At 34.5% G+C, this 21,398-nt stretch overlaps 4 protein-coding genes across 4 annotated transcripts in view; 2 read left to right on the top strand and 2 right to left on the bottom strand.

Moving 5' to 3' along the window:
• nmo (serine/threonine-protein kinase nemo) overlaps positions 1-551 on the bottom strand; it is a 126,710-nt gene extending 126,159 nt beyond the window's left edge. The window contains exon 1 of the mRNA XM_085482773.1: positions 243-551. Coding sequence (XP_085338899.1) covers positions 243-532 — 290 coding nt within the window. The 5' untranslated portion in view covers positions 533-551. The remainder of the gene's footprint in view (positions 1-242) is intronic.
• Positions 552-2,948: 2,397 nt separating this feature from the next.
• On the bottom strand, positions 2,949-12,739 carry LOC114928672 (ubiquitin-protein ligase E3B). Its single transcript, XM_029299935.2, has 16 exons — positions 12,368-12,739; positions 11,257-11,409; positions 10,852-11,179; positions 10,559-10,747; positions 10,281-10,472; positions 10,016-10,205; positions 9,528-9,770; positions 9,276-9,447; positions 9,094-9,212; positions 8,820-8,935; positions 8,506-8,708; positions 8,007-8,307; positions 7,347-7,739; positions 6,897-7,061; positions 6,642-6,753; positions 2,949-6,366 (listed from the first exon to the last, which is right to left on the bottom strand). The coding sequence occupies exons 1-16, from the start codon at positions 12,532-12,534 to the stop codon at positions 6,194-6,196; spliced, it is 3,216 nt and encodes a 1,071-aa protein (XP_029155768.2). The 5' UTR covers positions 12,535-12,739; the 3' UTR covers positions 2,949-6,193.
• Positions 12,740-13,714: 975 nt separating this feature from the next.
• On the top strand, positions 13,715-17,997 carry dx (deltex E3 ubiquitin ligase). The gene is given in 9 exon segments (XM_029299936.2): positions 13,715-14,463; positions 15,092-15,284; positions 15,355-15,624; positions 15,704-15,995; positions 16,263-16,351; positions 16,353-16,582; positions 16,832-16,988; positions 16,990-17,058; positions 17,060-17,997. Coding segments are annotated over 9 exon segments (1,596 nt in total). The 5' UTR covers positions 13,715-14,293; the 3' UTR covers positions 17,186-17,997.
• A 613-nt stretch (positions 17,998-18,610) lies between these two features.
• LOC114928676 (zinc finger and BTB domain-containing protein 41) lies at positions 18,611-21,366 on the top strand. The gene is made up of 6 exons (XM_029299942.2): positions 18,611-18,976; positions 19,363-19,555; positions 19,628-19,767; positions 19,854-20,016; positions 20,187-20,432; positions 20,734-21,366. Exons 1-6 carry the CDS (start codon positions 18,897-18,899, stop codon positions 20,860-20,862), a joined length of 951 nt encoding a protein of 316 aa, XP_029155775.2. The 5' UTR covers positions 18,611-18,896; the 3' UTR covers positions 20,863-21,366.
• The last annotated feature ends 32 nt before the right edge of the window (positions 21,367-21,398 follow it).

The raw sequence follows: 21,398 nt of genomic DNA on the forward strand, positions 1-21,398 counted from the left end.
CTCGAGTTGTCTTTTCATTTTCAATTTAGACATAAATATTCTCAATTTCTCCACCTTTCTCACGATAAAATTTCAACACTATATCGTCTTGGATTATTCTCACGATAAAATTTCAACACTATATCGTCTTGGATTATCATGATTTCTCTCATCTGTCTAGAAAAGAAAAAAAAAAAACGTCGTGACTTTTTCGGCAACCTGAATAGAGAAAACACAAAAAAACGTAAAAATGCAGAACTCACCAGACGACGCCGAAGGCCCCGTAACCGATGGGTCGGTCCGGCTGGACGGGATCCTGGGCGGGCGGCGGGGGCGGGGGTGCGGGCGCCGCGGGATGATAATACGTGGGGGGCGCCGCCTGGGCCGCGGCCGCGGCTGCGGCGGCAGCGGCGAGGACCGCCTGGCCCGGATGGGCCCCGGCGGCGGCGGCGGCGCCGCCACCGCCGGTCGCCCCGGCCCCGCCGCCCTGCATCAGCGGTATGGACACGCTCATGGACACCCGCGAGTGCCGGCTGGGCCCGACCACTGCCATCAAAGCACTTGCCGGCCCGGCCACCCCCTCCCCCACTTCACGGCCCCCTCGCCCCCTCGACGAAGCGAGCCACCGTTGATTGTTTGGTTACGAATCGCGATCTTCTCACGCGATCGGCATAATTTCTTTTTTTTTTTTTTTTTTTTTTCGATTTTTTCTTAGTCTCCCTCGAAGGGGAATATCCTTGATCGTCGGTTGCGCTCCTTTTTTTTTTTTTTTTTTTTCTCACTCTCTGTTGACGTCCTGTCACGAATCAGCTGAGCGGAGGAGGTAAATGCGCGACGTGTCTCTCCTTTTTCCTTCTCCTCGACGAGGACACCCTTATTATGTCTCTACGTTCGACGAACCCTACGGCGCGCGTGCCCTCGATTTAATATACACGTAATATATATTTATTTATATATATATATATATATATATATCCCTTCGTCACGTCCCGATATCACGAACGCGAGAGCGAACGGCGCTTAGCGACACTTAGGTTAGGTTTGACGCATGCATGCATGCATGCACGCACGTACGCAAGTACGCATACGCACTCTCACACACACACACACGTAGTATACACATCCACCGTATCACTGTACGTGCATATTCCCAATCACGGCCCGCCCCACCAAACTCTTCTCCGACTCGTCTCGTCGCGCGTCCGTCAATTGCACTCGGCGGCGGGCCTCATAACAGCGTTACGGGGGTTGCTCCCCCGGGGAGGATGCGGGATCGGAGGTGGGAGAAATGTGTCGGAGAGCTACGCGCGCCCTTGGTAGACGACACGCTGCGAGGAAAGAAACGTGGAGCCCACGATCACCTCGACGCCTCCGTCGACGAGTCCACCGCTATGTACGGGGCGATAATTTTTCTCTCTCTCTCTCTCTCTCGATGTGTCGCGCACGCACGCACACGCGGAAAAGAAGCACCACAAAAGCACCAGGAAACACGCGAGGGAAAATACTCGTTCTCACCGAGTCGACGACACGCGCGAACACGCCGCGGGACCAACTGACAGATAGACGAGAGACGGATAAAAGAGAGATCGAGGGTGGAAGAAAGAGAGAGAAAAAGAGAGAGAGAGAGAGACACACATACACACAATAGACAGAGAGAGAGGGAGGGGAAAAAAAAAGGAGAGTCTTTCGCGTAGCCGCGACGGGAGATCGAGCCGCGCTCCGCCGACGATGCGCACGTCTGCCCGCAGTCAAGGCTTGCTGGCCACTGATGACCGTCAGGCCGCGCCGCTCTACGTCACCGCGTCGGGCACAAAGGCGGTCACGTGACCCTGCGCGGGAGCCCGCCGCGCAGGGTCGCGTTCCGAAATTCGATTCCTCGAGTATACCTAGGACTATTTTATCGACCAATCGGGACGAAGGACTTTTTTTGTCCCTTGTCCCGATTGGTCGATCGTGTACTTACTTTGCTCCGAAAAGGAAATTTTAAAACGCACCTTCCGCAGTTCCTCACTCGCGTTTTCAATCCTTGATTGTATTATTTCTTTCGTGCTTGTTTGATATTTCAAACGAGGCGAGCAACGAATCGGAAAAGAGAGTTTTCTTTTTTGTATTTTTATCTAAGTTATAATTGCGTGTATTTTTACTGCGAATCTCTCCTTTTATTGTTATTATTCTAAGAACACATGCGCGGAATATGCAAATGTTGTTTCGCGCTGAAACTGGATCATGTTGGAGTAACGTAGGAATGTGATCGCTTTTGCAATTATTTGTTGACTGATTCACAATACGAATGAAATCACAATGCAGGATTTGCATTTTTTTCTGGTCTTTTCTTATTGCAATCATGTATTGAATATTATAACAAGTTAGAACAAGATAATTTTTTCCTTATACACAGAGAATTTTCTCGTAGAATTTACCCTGAAAAATCATAATAATCATAAGACAATATAATATTGGAAGAATCTTGTAAGTTTTTCTGATTAATATTTACCACAATAAAAATATTAATATTTGTACATAGTAAAATTAATCGAACATATATTTTCTATCTTGTTGTGCTAAATATTAATAAGAGACACTATATTATAAAATTCTGTTAATTACCATATTATCTTACGATTTACATGATTTTCAAGATAAATTCTAAAAGAAAATTCGGAAATAAATTCATACAATTGTATAATTTATTAATAAAGTGTAATATTCACAACTATTCTCTTTTATCTCGAATGCATTTTAAGCGTCGTGCTAAATGAGATACTTAATCTAATAAATAATAAAATAGAATTCTTTTCTATTTTATCAAATATAGTTGATTTTTTGTTAATTAAAAAATATCGTGCTCAATAGTTGTGTTTAAAAAAAATTTTATATTTTAGTATTCAAATTTCGCCAAATTTTTTAATAAAAATGAGGAAAAGGTTATATAATAAAGGAATGCAATATCAACGCAAAAAACACAAACAGTTTTTGCGACGTGTGTATATATTTTCACGGTTTTGTCAATCTTCATCGTACGAAATTAGCGGATCTTTCTCTGTCTCTTTCTCGTCTGTATACAACATCTCCTTTTTTTTACTTATACAGAATCTTAATAATTTACCATCGATTATAAACGAACGTGTGCAACGGCCGTTGCATAATCGAAGCCTTTGCAATTGTAAGAGAAACTCACGTCACGGCTATCATCATATCGCTTTCTTTTTTAAGCGAAAACTTCAAAACCTCATAAACTCACGTACGTTTATTGCGAGACTGATTTGTCTTACAATCGCAAATTTTCCGCTCGAATACGTCAATCTTACGCTTCTATACTTACACATTAGTAGCCGTTCCTTAAACTTATTGTTCCTATAAACGAGTATATCCAAGAACCAGAGTATTTCGCTCTGGTTTAATAAATATACGCGACCGCCAATTCTGTGCCCATACAAAATCTCTAGAACTGAATATAATAATCATTAGTATATTATACTACACAATGATATTTATCGCGTTATATATCGAGATATAAATATGACATAAATATATAATAATAAGGCCTAATCAAATTATATATATAGTCCTTCGAAAGTAATAAATATTATACATAATTATAACAAGACTAAAATTACAATATTATATGTATATATTGCACATTCGATCAAAGTCAATAATTTTAGGATTTTCTGCTACGATAGAATAAAAATCAAACTTCACACAAAATTAAATTTCACACAATTTAATTCTCGAAAAATAATGATTCAACATTTTTTCAATTTTTTTTCCTTTTTTTAAATTTGAGTCTCGATTGTGTGAGCGCAGATTTGCGGGCTTATAACACGCGCCGAATCACGTAGGAAAATATGCAAAGATTACATCTCGAATCGTTCGCTTTTATCTTTGGTCTATCATCGAATTCTTCCGTCACTCTCGCATTATCTATTAGAAGAACACTCTCTCTTTTTTTATCTCTACGTCTTCCGAAAGACATGAGAAAATAATGTTACATTATTAGACTTCGTTTTTCATCCTTTTCATGCAGGATATTGTAGGTTTTTTGTGCCCTCTTCTTTTTTTGATATTTATAAACATCTGCAAAAATTTTGCAGCGTGCGTTAATGACGAATTCTGGATATTAAATATCAAAAATTTATGTCGTGACCAAAAATCTATAATAAAATGTGCCAAGTTATTTTAAACGTTATTGAACAAGATAAAATTGTGAAACTAACCGATTTCATTATTGGAGCTTCTGTCAGATAACAATTGTTACAGTAAATATATAAAAATGCAATAAGATAATAATAAGATTCGAAGTCGTAAATGTATATACATTATTTATGAAGTCATAAATTTTATTCGTTAAGTTTACAATTCTGAAGTTCATTCAAACTGTCCTAAATTAAATTCTAACGTTTAATTTTTTTATTAATTTTTTTTTTAATTTATCAAAACGATAACATTTAAAAGGTACAGAAGATAATAGAAGAAATATTATTTCAATATTTTAAAAAAACATACATTTATCTCTTTGATCTCTTAATATGAACATTCGAAGAATTCTTTTTTTTTCCTTTCCAACCTCTATTCCGCGCAAAGTACGATGAGATTTATAATCTCTTTCGAGCGGAATAAATTCCAGGATTTTTTATTCGCGAGCGCCCGTGGGACTTGCACTTTTAATTTAAATCGTGCTTTAAATTGTGCCCGTGGGACTTGCACTTTTAATTTAAATCGTGCTTTAAATTGTGATTTGATGGCACGCCGCGTCAAATAGTCTGTACAAAAATCTTGAGAAAATAGCTTTTAAAATAGATGGCGGTCTCCTTTACCCGACTTATTTTTTTTATCATATTGGAAAAAACTTGTAGAAATTTGCAAATCGCTCTTTTTGATTGCTTACGGTCACTCGTTTCGCACATACGTTGATTCGTCGACAGGATAATTCCCCTAGCTCAGGAAAATTTCCTTTATTAATATAGGAGTGGCAAACTTTTTATATAAATGTACCATACATCTCGAAATATGCATATTAAATTGGATCAATAAGCAGAAGAAACAAGTTTTTTGACATTTTTGTAGATATAAAAAATAATTGTTCACACAAATGTAGACTGAGATGCATAATATACTTATGTCATTAAGGAAATTTTTACTGAGAAAGTCACAACTTTCCTTAATTGACAAAAAATTGTCGTTTAAAAATAATACATGACAGCCTTTATATCTTTTTTAATTATAAATTTAAACACTCGCAAACGTGCTCACGTTCGCGATTCAGAACTCATATTTAGATAAAGTAATTTTTTATTTTGTGAATAGCTTTCTATAAATCTCTATTAGAAATAAGAAGTAACACTAAATGATTAATAATTTAATATGCGCTTTATAATTTTATAAAAGGTATCACATATTTTCGAAATCACAATTGTGTGTAGATAAGCTTTTCTTTTTCTACTTACTGGTTCAATTTTTGAGATTTAATTAAATACCCACTAATCAGTGGAATAATTCGTGATAAATTTCCTTAATGTGGAAACTTATAAAAATAAATTTAAAAATGTCCGTCACTCCTGATCTTAATGTAATGATGATCAACGTTTCTATCCATTAACAAGCGCACGATTATCTCAGCGATGATTAAGCTCATGAGGTACGGTGTATTTCGCATCGGTAATGTGTGCCTATGTAAATGTACCGCGAAAACGAACATCGTGACTATAAATTTTTAAATTATTTTCTAAAATACTTAGCTTTCATCGTACCAAGAAACTCATTTAAATATATGTATACGTATGCGCTTAATAGTTATCTCTCGTTATTATGTATATTCTTATATTGTACATTTTCTCACGTTCACAAAATTCTATCCGTATCTATTTCCAAACAACGCAATGTCGTCTTTGGATTGCGATGCATTTTAATGATTTTTCTTAAACTTAGCATCGTCCGTGAAAATCAATATTCAAACCGACGACACGCGTTCAATCGGTCTGTAAATTATGCACTAAATAGGGATAAGGGAGCAGTTTAGACACCACTCGACATCACTTTATACAGAATCGGCTTTTTTTGAGGTATCAGTCGTATCAGCCAACTTTTCGGACCTTGTGAAATCTCATGCGTGTCCGATCAAAACTCACCTCGTTTCAAAAATACGCACATATTTTGATAAATTCGTTCGTCACTATTTCACATCTCAAGATTGAAGTTACACAACTGGTAGGATTTAGGAGAGTTCGAAACCGGTGTTGCTGGTGACGGCGTAGCGCAGTTTCTCTCGTAGTGTGCTCTTTTTTTGATAATTTGGCAGTTTGAGCAGGTTGAAACACGTGGACGAGGTGGGTAATCGGTTCTGTGGGTCCTTCTTACGAATCGTGAAGAAACCTCTGATCACGCTGCCTGGTTCGTGAAATTAAAAAAAAATTAAATCCATGAAGAGAAATAATCGAGATGTAATCGAGAAAACTGGAGACTGACAATTTTTATAATTATTTATAATATTAATTATAAAATTGCAGTCTTGATCACTCATTTTTATCAGAGCTGATAATTACAAAAATCTCTATATAAAATCAAGAATTCAAGAGACGAAGATCTTTCCAGTTTCTCGATTTTATATATGGTTGCTTATGAAAAAATTAATTTTTTTTCTAAATTATTTGTAACAATTGTACCAATTGTGTCGCCGGTATCCTCATCGTCACAGACTTCCACGCATCGTATGGAGAAAGGTGGCTCTAAATGGGCGAAACCCAGCAAAGGTGACTTTGAGCAACTCGTCACGAACTATCATATAAAAATAATTATTATTAGAAAAAAAATTATTGGTGCAAAATTAAGATATTATACAAAAGTCACATCTAAAAAATCATTTAAATTATTAATTAGAGAAACTGTTAGTTTTATATTTAGTATTGTGCTCGAGGAACCTTTAAAAACAAGCCTCTTTCTTCTTCTGTAAAATCCTTCTCCAGGATGTCCCACAGCCAGCATACCACTCGATGACTGTCGTGAAATCCGCCGTAATATTGCGTATGTTTTCGTAAATCTCGCAGATCCAAAGGAACATTATCCCCCGAAATTAATCTCTGTAACTGTTAAAGACACGATTAATCAATTGAGTGTATAATGACAAATAATAATATATGTTTGTCGATTTCTTCAGGACATCTTTTATTTCTCTTGCAATGTAGAACTTAAATTTTAATCAATCAAATAGTCATTTAAATAATGTAAGTAATTATTTAAAATTAGACACGTTCAACTATTCGATTTACATTGAAATTAATGAGTGCACTTAGAGTTGAATTTTCTCTGCTTAATTTCGACAACGCAATTATATTGTGTAAATGAATGAAATTGTACTTTCAGATCCTCACCTCGGGCGTCGAGAACAACGACAGCCACTCGGGATTAATGATCGAGCGGAATCCTTTGATGAAGGCGGTCGTTTGCTCCTTGATCTGATGATACATTCTGTAATGCGCCATGTGATGGATGTACTGAATCTTGTTCTGATTAGTCACGGCGGTGGTGCGTCCGCCAGGGATCAACTCGTGCGTGACCAGTTTGCCGAGCACGTCCTCATCGAGCGAGAACGTCAACTCTAGCTGCCGGATATCGCCCTTGTAATGCTTCACCAAGGTCAGACTGCGGTAGAGATCGCGATCCAACGAGGCGAGCTCGTCGAGCCAGCTGTACAACGCGCCGCCCGTTTGTCCGGAAAATTGCGAGACGAAAAATGACGCGAAAGGCACATCCACGACGATGCCCTAAAAAAAAAACCGATCCATCGAAGAAAGTAGTTTGAAATAATTTTTTTCCTTTTTTTCTTTCTCTGACACGCTCAACATTTAACAAAATTATAAATACATAATAGATATCTCTAAATAACGAATAATTAAGATAAATTATAAATGTGTTACATTCTAATCATTGTCTATATTCATTATTAATATTTTATAATAAAAATAAGGAAAAAAAGATATACTTATGATCAATCTAGTCGATTATAGATACAATAGAGAAATATAATTTACCTCGTAAACCGCTTTGCCAAGCATCCGCCCAACGAACTCGAAGAGTTGCAAGTGATTGTCTTGCATGAAAGACGTGGGTGATGGATAAAGTCGGTTCTCGCTGGTAGCTTTGAACAAGTTCAAGGACGGATCAAACACTCGCTTTATTGTCTCTTCCAGGAACTCCTTGAAAACACCGTCCTGATCAATGCCGGCCTCAGCCAGACCTTGCTCGTTCACGAAACGCACCCTAATCACGCCTTTCAACGCTTGCGATGGCAACATGGCTAATTGTCTGTATCCATCCTCTACTATACGTGTTCTGCAATATAAAACAATATATCAAGTAAGTAATAATTATATGTATGGTATATATTATGTGTGCAAGGAATCGTTGTTACAGAGAAAAGGATTTTTTTTGTAAGCATACAATTTTCAACCAAAGACGAAAGTAAAAATTCTTTTGAAATTCTTTAAATATTTGAAAATGTTTTTACATCGTAAAGACGTATCAAAAGACCTGTGTACGACAATTAACGTGGTCGGTGGACTGTTACAAGCACTCTCGGTCAAACCCATCACCGCTTTCTCATCGGCTATATGCTTGCGAAATAATACAACCCGCTCGGAATGGGGGATAACATGGGGCATCTTTGAGAGCAAAAGTGCCGCGCCGCGACGACCCTTTTCCAAATCGGCCAAGAAACCGGACACTCGCACTTCCTATTTCAAGAAAACAAAACAATGCAATTATATTTCTTTTTCGTCATTCTTTTCGAAATAATATATGTGACAGGAAAATTATTTATATTTTAAGTAAGCTAAGATACTTAACTTGGCTAACCAGTGACCTTCCGGGCAGAATGTTCTACGACAATCGCGTCGATAAATCGCCATCAGGAGAATGTAAAGCGAGATGAACAGGGGATTGCTAGACACTGATTTCACGTCTGTAACATCAAAAATCAATTATATCAATTATAATAACTAAATTTGAATAAGAAAGAAAAAAACATCCGGGCATATAATCTAATTCTTTTCTATTTCTTGAATTAAAAAAATTCACGAAAATGTCGACTCGCTGATTTAGAAATAATAGAAATCTTACCGAATAAATTAGTGAGAACTGCTTTGTACAAGAATTGATTTAAAAAGTACGACATGGTGATAAAGTCCGTGAGCTTGAAGGGATCTTGCTGCTCGTACATCTCCATGTCATCGAGAATGCTGAAATCGAAGAAATCGAAAGAATAACGTTTTCTATAAGTTTCATTGTCGCAATTCACTTACGTAACGTAATGCGTCATACAATCGGCGAACAATATCAACATCTGGAATTCGGGCGCCGTGCACTTAGTATTGGCAGCCAGGAGGTCTAGAAATGCCTTGAGTCCACAGTGCGGTCCCAATGTAGTCAGAAATAACCACATGTGGTAGAGAATTTTGCCTTGGTAGCAGAGTCCTGTTTTCACGCACATATACACCATCAGTCAAAATGTAATTCGCAAATGCAATTGTATGCAATTGATTTATAACATATACCGGTTAGTATTTCAATTTTCATTTGCGTGAGCGTGTGCAACGCAGTTTGATACAACGAACAGATCAAGGCTATCTTAGTGGCGTCCGGACTGCCTAGCTTCCTATAATTTTTAGTACTGTTGTTTCTGTTGGTACGAGCCTCCAGGAATGCACGTCGAAAGATATTTGCGCCCAGGGAAGAGGTACTTTGCTGCTCTACCGGAGGCGGCACCTCTTTCTCGACGAATTCAGTCAGTGGCTGTTCTGAAAGAGAGAGAGAGAGAGTAAAAAATAGATAGAGAACAAATATAAATAAAAAATCACATATATACATTAGATAATATAATAATATTTATGTAATGCAATAATTGTAGTACAGAGATCAAATAGATAAATATGTTACATGCTGTATGAAATAATATAATTAATAATTTCTGTTCATTCGAATCCTGCATATGAATTTAAATAATTGTAATGAAAATACTGAAGCTCCGAAATTAATAACTCACCGATTAAATGTGTAACGATCCTGCCGGTCCAGAGACAGGCCAGTTGTAATTTTACTGAAGGAGTCGCGTCCTGCAACGAGGTATCGATCGTCTGTGCAAACCAGCCTAATACAGGATGCCAGTGTGTCAAATTACTTCGTTTCGCGACTACGTATTGTTGACACGCTTCCAACATCCTCGTCACAACAAACTGTAAAAGATTCGCAGAATATATCATAAATCGAAATATCGATATAATACGATGCATAATGTTAAAAGAACTTACCGTAAAAGAAGGAAAGCAGAGCTCTCTCAGTACCTCTTCCCTTTCGATGTTCGCCAACTGTATCAAATTAGCGAGTAAACAAAGCGCATAACTACCTTCTAGAGCGTTAAAAACGATCCTTAAATTCTGTTCGGAATTTAGCAATTCTAAACTTCTCGCAAACAGATTGTTTGCTATAAACGATGAAATGCACTATAAAAACATAATTAAAAACTTTAGAAACTTAGATTTAAAAAACATAATAATAATATATAAATATTTTTTTCTTTCTCTTCTACCTCTGGTGATAAAACATTCAAGTGATAGACCAGAGCTGGCACGCTGAAGATGTTAATTAGAAACAGGGACACCAGTTTGTCAGACATCTGCGAAGAGATTAGTGGTCTCAGTGTCAAAGTGACTGCTGCTGAAAGCGTAACTGGTTTCAGGGCGATTTTTGCTCTACCCAGTCCCTTCATTAACAAAGCCTGAAATATGAAGAAATATGAAATAATTTGAAATTGTTAAATGAACACTCAAACTGTCAGAAAGCCTTCTCTTATTTCTTTGATGTCATTACTGTTATCATTACCTGCATAGTGCCATAAAATCCATTGTTAACTAAATGTCCCATTATGTTTGCACACAGCTGACTCATGCCGGTTTTCAACTGCTCCATGCCCTTCACCTTCTGTATCGCCCACGTTCCTGGTGATGTGAAACTCACCAGAGTATGCAGTCGCAGCAAGATAGATTTGTGATCTGACACTCTCTCCGGCTTCAGACTGTCCAAGCCAGATAGGCAGTGGTATAGAACTGTCTTCATTTGAGATATCCATGATATGTAGTGATCTTTGTTGAATGCTACTCCGACGTAGGATATCTTTAGAGATTCGGAATCGAGCGTCAACACAAGGTATCTAAAAGATTGTTTTCATTAAGTCATACTCTAAATTTAGAAACATAAGAATAATTGCATTATATATTATACACTCACCTACATACTCTATCTATTCTCTCTTGATCCCTTTCTTTCTTATAAATTAGCAAAAATCTAGAAATAATTCTGTACACTTCAAGAGCAGGTATTAACTCCACTGTTGTGCTGTCAGCACTGGCATCATCAAGAAAATGATTATCAAATTCTTCTCTAGAAATCAAATAAGCAATGTGATAATTGTGTAAATTTTACACAGAATATTTTATATCGATTTATTTTTCACACTAACTGTATAACTCAATATTTATTGAAATAGCAAGTAAAAAAAATGTCATATATATATATATATATATATATATTATATTAATAGAATATTACTGTAATATATAAAAATTCCAAAGTTAAGATAAACCTTCGTCTGGAATTTTACTAATCTAATTTTATCAACAATATCTATTTACGTCGCACAAAGATAACTACACAATTTTACGTAGTATTTCTGCACAATATATTCTATATATTATTAATCATACTTTATATAATATTAATCAAGTTTATATAATAATCTATACGATACAATTTTTGCAATAAACATATTATATAAACTTATTTATCAATTGATATATATATATATATATATATATATATTTATTTATTAAAAAACTCTGATAAATCTTTAACAAATATATAAAATGAAAATTATATAATTAACAAAACTTCTTTCCCTCTTAATGACATTTGCAGAGAAAATCCAATATACATAATTCTTTAATACGTGTAATTCTTTCTGAAACTTTCTCTACATAGTAATTAACATTTATTTATCTTTTATTATGAATTCTGTTAATCAGACTAATTGTCAACAATCTTTGTTTACACCTAAAGATGACACAAGCTTTCTCTTTCTCTTTTTTTAAATCCAATTCCTTCTAAAACATCCCTACGTAGTATACTAATTCAATTTAATCCTTTATTTAAGCCTTTGTTTGGAATTCTGTTAATCAGACTGATTGTACCTAGAGGTACATAAGCTCTCTTTTGTATATAAACACTGGCTTATACACACACACACATTCATTCAGTCGCACACACATACACTTATTATTGACAGCTTGCGAAAAGCACTTTGTATAGAAAAATCCCATGTTTATTTCCGTCTGGTGCTTACAGAATCCGTTTGGTGAATCGGACGCGTGCCAGCCAACCTCGAACGTGGGCCTGGATCAGAGTCGCCGCGGCCTCCCTACGCTTCTCGTGGGCTCGATCCTCGCGCGCGGCCTTTTTCTGCTGCAGGAAACTGCCCTTCGATGACGAGCTGCCCTCCGCGCAGAACATCCTTGAATCTTTGATCGTCTCTCACCACCGTAGGGCCCGAACAACCCTCCGGACGCCTACTTTTCTCCTCGTCTTCGTCGTCGTCGTCCTCGTTCGCTGCTAACTAGAAGACATCTTCGAAGCATCCTCGTCAGCTGACGGGCATCTACCGAATCTCCCCGCTCTTCACTCCTACTCAGGAAGATATCACAGTGGCGGCTTTGGAATTACGCGGCACCCTTTCCACAAATATTAATGTATACTCCGATATATATATATATATATATATATCCCAGCAAACACCGATATATAATTGTCACATTGCTATAATAAAACGGAATATAACAGGTAATATAACGTGTACGTTACATGTAACATCCATGTTAGTTGTAATTTCCCTACTCATAGATGTAACATTTTAATATAACATATATTACATTGTAGTTATATTGTAATTATATACCAAATAGCACATTAATGTATTGATAAGTCAGTGCTATCTTGGGATATAATAACAATATAACTACAATGTAATGTAATATTAAAAATGTTACATCTATGAGTGGGAAATTACAACTAACATATACGTTACATGTAACATGCTTGAGTATATAACATTTATATATTGTGTTTGCTGGGATATATATATATATATATATATATATATATATATATATATATGTGTATATATCCTCCTTGAGGTATCTAATCAGCTCTGTTAAATATTTATACAAGTCCCTCTTCTCTTTGTAAAAGATTAGTCTTGAAACAATAACGAAAAGGTCAAAGAACTCAAAATCAATTTAGATAAATCAGAAATTCAACATAATTGTTATAATAATTATAGTTTAAAAAATTTTCTTCATCAACAAATGGATAAAGAGAAAATCTTGGGACTGTATATTTATACAATTTGCAATATACATATATATATTTTTGTATGTATATGTGTATCGTAAATTCTGCAAAATCAATCTTTTATAAAAAAAAAAACTTAGATTTTAAATTTATTTATACTACATACATAAAACGCGCGCAGAAACAAGAGATTTCTCTTTAATAAAAATAATATATTATAATTATATAAAAACGCTTAGAAAAATCAGCGTTTTCCAAAAAGCTAAATGTAAATACAAAATAATTTCCAACAAATATATATAATTATATATAAAGATTTTATTTACAAATTACTTATTAATTGTGTCTCTCGTTTCTGATCTACGTATCGTTCTTATATTCATAAAAGGAAGCTGTAGTAGACCTAGTTGTATCCAATCTATATATATACTTTTATTCCTCGTTCGATCGCTCGAAGTGTGCCTCGAGTTCTGCGTCAATGTAGTTCGAGTTATCGCGCATCTGCCGCGTATCCTCGACATCCCCCACTCGAGGCGCATGTGGATGTGGACCAGCGCCAGCGGTCAGTGTGCGCGTTGACGCGCGCGTGTGTACAACAACGTTGTTTGTCTCTCGACGCGAGAGGAGTCGCGGAATTTCGAGCGTGGATCTTTCGTCCGCGTGTTTCGACGATTGCACGAGGTCGCGCGAAATTTCGCGAAACAAATTGATCCCGCGTGCGAGCGAAAAAGCGAATCCGTCGTCGTCGTCGTCGCCGACGTCGACGACGAACGCGGGATCGTCGACCGTGGGAAAAGTCGAAAATGTTCCCACGCTCCCGCTACGTTGCGAGTGTATGTCGCGCGTGCGTGTGAAATTCCAGAGGGAGGAGGAAACGTGGGAGAGCGAGGCGGCGGTGTAGGAGAGAAAGGGAAAAAGGAGGATGAGCGCCCAGGGGCAGGAGCACGGACACGCGGTGGTCGTGTGGGAGTGGGAGAACCGTCACGGACGATGGAGGCCCTACAGCCCTGCTGTGTCGCAGCATCTCGAGCGGGCCCATTACAAGAAACTCACAAGGGTGTTTCTCAATGATGCGGATCCCACCCTCGACAGGTCGCGAAAATTTATTATCTCGCGTATATATGCGTATGTATTCTGCGTGGCTGTCCGTAATTGCCCTGCCTTGCATTTTGCGTATTTAAGATGAGGCAGGTGTATGTTTGGGTCTCTTTGGGGAGAGAGAAAGAGAAAGCGCGAGAGAAAATAGAGATGCGGATCTTAAATGACGAAGATCATTTCAATTATATTTAATTATTATTTTTTATAATATTCATTCTTTGAATTGATTTTAATCATTTATTGATTATTCATTATTTATCTATCTAATTTAAATTGTTCGAAAATATTTTATCGGAAAGTTTTCATCATACATACACATATATTTATAAGTATCTATATATTTATTGATTTATATTTATGTTTGATAAGAGAGAAAAAGAGATAATTATTCAATTTTAATAAGATTATAGAAATCTAAATTTGTGTTTATTCTGACAAAAGAAATATATATGATTAAAATATTTTTATTAGTGTAAGTAATATTTATTTTATGTAATTAATAACAATTTTAATCAATGATGTTAATTGTCAAAATCTGGCAAAAAATAAATGAGTTAAGCTATGCATTTTGTAATTTTATCTTTAAATTTTAAAATAATATAATAATTTGTTTGAAAATTAGGTATTACATAAATTTGAAGACCAAGACACAATGTAGCGATGATGGCGACGAAACATACAATGTAAGGAGAAAGTTTTATGTACCGGGCTCACCGGCTGGCAAAGGTGCCAAGTGGGAATGGACAGGCGATTCGGACGATTGGCATACTTATGATATGGAAGTCCAATGCCTTATAGAAGAAGCATGGGCAAGAGTAAGTAGAAGAATGCTACAATATAAATAATATCGCATTTGGGATTCTTAATTTTGAAATTTTTTTCCAGGGTGACAAGACCATCGACATTTCCAAAACTTACTTGGGGTTTCCCTACATCATCAACTTCTGCAATCTGACACAAGTGAGATGTTGTACGGGCTATGTGCGACCAATTAGACGTATACAACAAGCGCCTTATCCATTGGTCAAAGTTGCACTGGAGGAATTGCAAGTTTCTTCCGGGAGAAGATCCATGTCAGTCACAGTCAAGAATTCCACTGTCAAGGTTGCACATAAGAAATCATCTAACGGAAGCACCAAGAAGAGCAGCAAAAAAGTGAGTTCCGTCTTTTCACAATATTAATTATATGTTAGAATAATTTTACAACGAAATTCAATTTCAAAATTATTTTCAGGGCAAAAGCGGGGATACGAATGGGCCGACAAATATCGCGCGCGTTATTCTCAGCAATTTCAATATATTCAGCAGCAAACATGGTATCGAGAACAATCCTGCGACAACAAACATGGAGTCCGGTCAGAAGCGGAAGACGTGGGACACGGTGCTGGACGTCGACTCCAGTAGCACCAAGAGCGGTCGCAGGCCTAGCGTGGATACCGTTTCTACGTATTTAAGTCACGAAAATCCGATAGATTTGCTAGATAGCAGCATGGGAAGCGATGACGCGTTCAAGGATTCTGGTCTTGGTATATATGTTTAAAAAAATATATGCTCGTTTATCTATATTTATTTAATGATTTCTGTAAATCTATATTATCTTTAGCAATAATATATATCAGTAATTTAATTAAATAGAATAATTATACATAAATTTATAAATTTAATTAATTAAATGATGGTATAATTATTTACACATTTCTCTGTGATTTTGTATTTAAATTTTAATATTTTCCAAATTTGTATCGTCATATTTGAATGTCACAGACCTGTCATTAATTTTATTAATTTTGCAGGGATGGATACGGGGTCGGACGTGATATCTCGATATGTAAAGGTAGTTGAAAGCGATGGATCCGATTCCTGTCCAGTATGCCTGGGTGCTTCCAGAACCATTGACGGTCGAATTAACGCGATGCAGGCACAGATTACACTTGGCATGTCTGAATGCGATGCTTGGCTGCCAACAGCCACCCATGTATGTGCAGTGCCCGGTTTGCCGTATGATTTACGGCGAAAAAAGGGGCAATCAGCCACCAGGAATGATGAATTGGACGCGAATTCCGCGGGCGCTGCCAGGTTTTCCGAACACCAATACTATACAAATCACTTACGAGTAAGTATCAAATTTAATAACAGATAAATTATTCGTATAATTATTATTTTATTAAATATTATTTATTTTAAATTTATTTTAATACATTTTTTATTATTTATTAATATTTTTATAATTACTACATGAACATAATTAAAATAATTTGCATTTAAATCAATTTAAGGGAATAAAAAAAGACTCAATTAAATTAGGATTTAGACTAACAGGAAAATCAATTTTTATCAATTCTAATCTTAATATTTTCTTAAGCATTCCATCTGGGATTCAGACTAACGAGCACCCGAATCCTGGTCAAGCGTATTACGCCGTGGGCTTTCCCAGGGTATGTTATTTGCCGGACAACACTCTTGGTCGTCGAGTATTAAGATTGTTGCAAATCGCCTTCGAGCGCAGGCTGATCTTTACGAATCGGCCGATCGGTCACAACTGGTCGCGAAGACGTCGTTACATGGAACGAGATTCATCACAAAACCGAAGCTGGGCCCGTCCACATCCGGCCACGGTTATCCTGACCAGAGTTATCTTGAAAGGACGCTCGCAGAATTGGCAGCGCAAGGTGTGACTGATGGACAATCATCGCCGATATATCAACAGCTGCATTAATATTACGTATAAAAATAGATAATCTGTATGTATGCAAGAATAAGTTATTCTGTAAAAAAAATAATGTCAAAAAGAACTTTTATTTTAAATTTATATAAATTTATATATATAATTAATTTTGAATAAATATTTAGTTTAAAATATGTTAAATTATTAATATAGATATTGAAATTCATTAATTAAATAAGTTTAATTCAAATTAGAATTAAGCATAATTATTTAAAGAAAAAGATTTAATATTTTCAAAGCCTTGTTATTAACTTGTTTTTTTTTTTTTTTTTTTTTTAATTAGTTTTTTTTATAGATTGACTTATTTTGCATAATATTATAGGAGAGAATATACATTACGCGCAATAAACATTAAGATTTTACTTAAAATCAACTTACGTCCTAGAAGCAAAGAGAAAGAAATATATTGAATTAGAAATGTATATTTTGAAACGTTGTACTTGATGTTTATTCCGTGCAAGGAACTGATAGATATATTCTAAAAAGCAAAGTCTTAGATTTTTATATGTATCTTTCCTATATATTTCAGAGAAAAGTATTTTATATCGCGATTAAAATGAAAGAAATCGCGCAGAATAAGGATATTAAATTTATTTGGTAGGTAGTTATATATATATATATATATACACACACACACACACACACATATATATATATACATACTTTTATAGAAAAATATATTTAATGTACCTTCCATGAAACTTGCCAAGAAATACTAATATTTTATAAGATATTTTAAGCAACGATTCGAAAAATGCAATTATAATGCAATGGCAAAACGATAATAGAGATTTAGAGAATAATACTCTTTTATTTACCTATCATATATTATACTATAATTGGTAATATAACTTAATCCTTAAAAAAGATAAAAATTAAAACATGTGACAATCGAAACGTCAAGTATATAAGGTTGTATTCACATATGTATAAGTTGACATACAAATTTAGATATTTAGATATTTTTTGCTTACTTGACGTGTATGATGTACTTTTTTTGGAGAGTTGTTATTATTCTAAATTCTATGTTTAAAATAAAATACTGAAAGTTATGTTAATTGTATTTCAAATTATATATTTATAATTATTTGAAATTAGATTAAAAAATATGTTTTATTCATTAGAATTTTAATATCAATTATACAATATATCTCTCTCCCGTTAAATATTTCTCTGAAGAATTTCAATAGTGTGAATTATTAAAATATTTAATTTCTAATCATACATATATATAAAATAATATAAAGGAAATCTCTTTTAGAGAGATCTCTTTAGAGAGATTCTGTTATTTCGAACAGCAAAGATTAAAAACCCTTTAATTATGATAAATTGTTTAAAATCGTGAGTTTTCTGAAAGCAAATTTATAATTTATATTTATATTGAGCGCGCATTAGAGATTAAGTTAAGTTAGATGGCGCATCTTTCAATACTACTAAAATGGCCGAAAATTGATTTTTTGTCGCGTCTCCTGAACACGATTGTCTCGTGAAACGAGTTATTTTTTCACATGCAAATGAAATTGCAATGTAATAACAAAACCAACAGTCATGAATCATAATTCGGTGTTCGCCTTTCCACATTGAATGCGAGTTAATCTTAATTCGTTCCGAATTTTAGTGATTCGCGCGTTTGACGCTCTGACATTTTCCTGTATTTTTTCGATGTTTTCTTCATTTTTATGGATTTGTGTATATTATAAAAATGAGTACCGAAGGCCAGCATAACTGCGTTCTGTGCGACTCGAAGTTAGGATCCAAAGAAGCACTGCAGGAACATTTTAGGTATACTTAGTTACCATAACCAAGTTGATTTCCTAAATCAGTTGTGAGTTGATTAGTTATAATTTTACGACGTTATATCGTAAGCATATAATCTTAAAGATTTTTTGGGAGGGACTAAAGAACGTTAGATGAAAAAAAATTCATGATAAGGATTTAATTCTTCGAGTCAAACATTGGACACACACATGTATATATATACACATATATTTTTTATTATTTTTACTAATTTATCTTTAATTAAACTACTTCTTTTATATTTTATGTGAATTTAGATTTCAAATTATATAATATATGCATAATTATATAAAAAAGAAATAGGTAAATGTTACTTGATTAAGAGGCTTTTCAATAGATATATTTTATATTCTCTATCATATTTTATATAGGAAACATGCAAATAAAGAGATAGACACACGAGGGAAACCTGTAAAGAACTCTAAAAATGCTGATACTCAATGCGACATATGTGACAAATCATTTGATACAATAACTGCAACAATAAGACACAGATTTAAAATGCATCCTAATTCACCGACTAAATTTTATTGCTCTTATTGCGGAAAACAATTTCCTTTACGGGTAAATAATTTAATATTTTTGTTTCTCTTTATATAATTTTTGCAATAATTTTACAAAACTTCCATTATTCAGACTCATAGGGATAATCATCAACTTTCGCACGATTCGTCTGAAAGTAAAAAAATAGAGCAACACAAAAAATGTGTGGACTGTGATGTGGTATTTTACAACGAAAGAGCTCTGGATTATCATTATCGTTCCATTCATAAAAGGTAATGATTTATCAATTGGTTCATTTTGTAGAAATTCAACTATTATACAATTATTTATGCAATTATTAATTGATTGTTTTTTTCAGAATGGTATATTTATTTCAACCTATAGCCACTCCTCCACCTAGCAATAAAATCAAACTAAACTCTATGAACGATGCTCTAAGTGTATACTATTGTCATTTGTGTGGTGCTGAGTATGTTATAAAGTTCAATTTGCAACAGCATCTAGAGAAGGCGCATACTCGAGTAAGCAGAATAAATCACAACAAATATATATAAAATTACTTATAAATAATTTATTTTTTAAATATACAAAAATAAATTAGAATTAATTAAAAGATAAAAATGATAATTTGTGAGGCACATATATGTTCTATATATGTTTCAAGATTGAAATATATTCTCTAATCTTGCAGGAGGAAAGAGAGACTGTGCCAGAGGATTTAATCAAGTGTACAGTGTGTTCGGCATTGTTTTATAACAAAAAGGCCTACAATGTTCACAATTCTTATCATCAGCCGAATGACTTATATGTAACTTCTGAACAGCAGAGAGTGCAGACAGTCACTAAAGTTGATCAAGATTTTGATATTAGAAGAGTGGAAGCTGTAGCTGATAAATATATACCGCGACCTAAAAGACCGCTCAAGCACAGAACAAAGGTAAATTTTATTATCTTATTTTAGTAATAAGATATTTTAAAAATAATTTATTTTTAAAATAAGATATTAAAAATAAAAAGTTTAATATCTTATTTTTACTTTTCCATTTGTTGTTAATAAAATTTAATATATAATATAAATTGAATACAACATTAAATATGCAATATATATGTATATTGTAAATAAATTATAATTTAATACATGGTATATATATAAGGAATATTAAAGTATAAATTAAATTAAAAATAATATAATTTAATCATGATATAATAATTTAACTAATGTAAATTTAATATTTAAGTTAAATAAAACGCGGAAGACAGACACAGAGGGGACAAAGAGCGAGAGCTCTTCAGACGATCCTGCTGGTACCAACGAGTCCAGCGATTCAGAAAGCGATATTCCATTGGAACAACGAATCGCTAGCTAACAGAGGTTTCCTATTTAATCTTGAAAGATTTTGTATCCCGTTTCGAGGGAGCTTTGTTGTAAGAAATAAGTTTACTATTGCAATCCTGGTTATCAAGCTGATTTGTGAGTTTTTTTTTTTACAAATGTTATGCACATATGCGTGTAGCGATTTAGATATGTAATGGTAGAAAAAGACATGTGTATTCTCACATTCTACAAATCGCGTTCAGGAAACATGACAATTGCAATAATTAAATAATTATTGCAAGTAGCTAATTATGTATAATCTTAGCGCAACAATTTTATATATCCTTTTATACATTAATATAATAACTTATATCCTGAACGTGATTTAGTAATCTAATTTTTATTTTATTTCTCCATTACACAGCAATACTTTATTGTAAATATATTTTATATTTTCTTTTTATCTACCCAGGATCATACATTATACATGCGATTTATATCTCACACAAATTTTTGTGTAAAGAAAGATAGAAATATACATATACATCAATCGAAATTCCATCTCGAGTCGATTAGAAAATTTAATAA

Source organism: Nylanderia fulva, unplaced genomic scaffold (genome assembly GCF_048542155.1).
Source record: "Nylanderia fulva isolate GAGA-0341 unplaced genomic scaffold, ASM4854215v1 Scaffold22, whole genome shotgun sequence".
NCBI classification, from domain to species: Eukaryota; Metazoa; Arthropoda; class Insecta; order Hymenoptera; family Formicidae; genus Nylanderia; species Nylanderia fulva.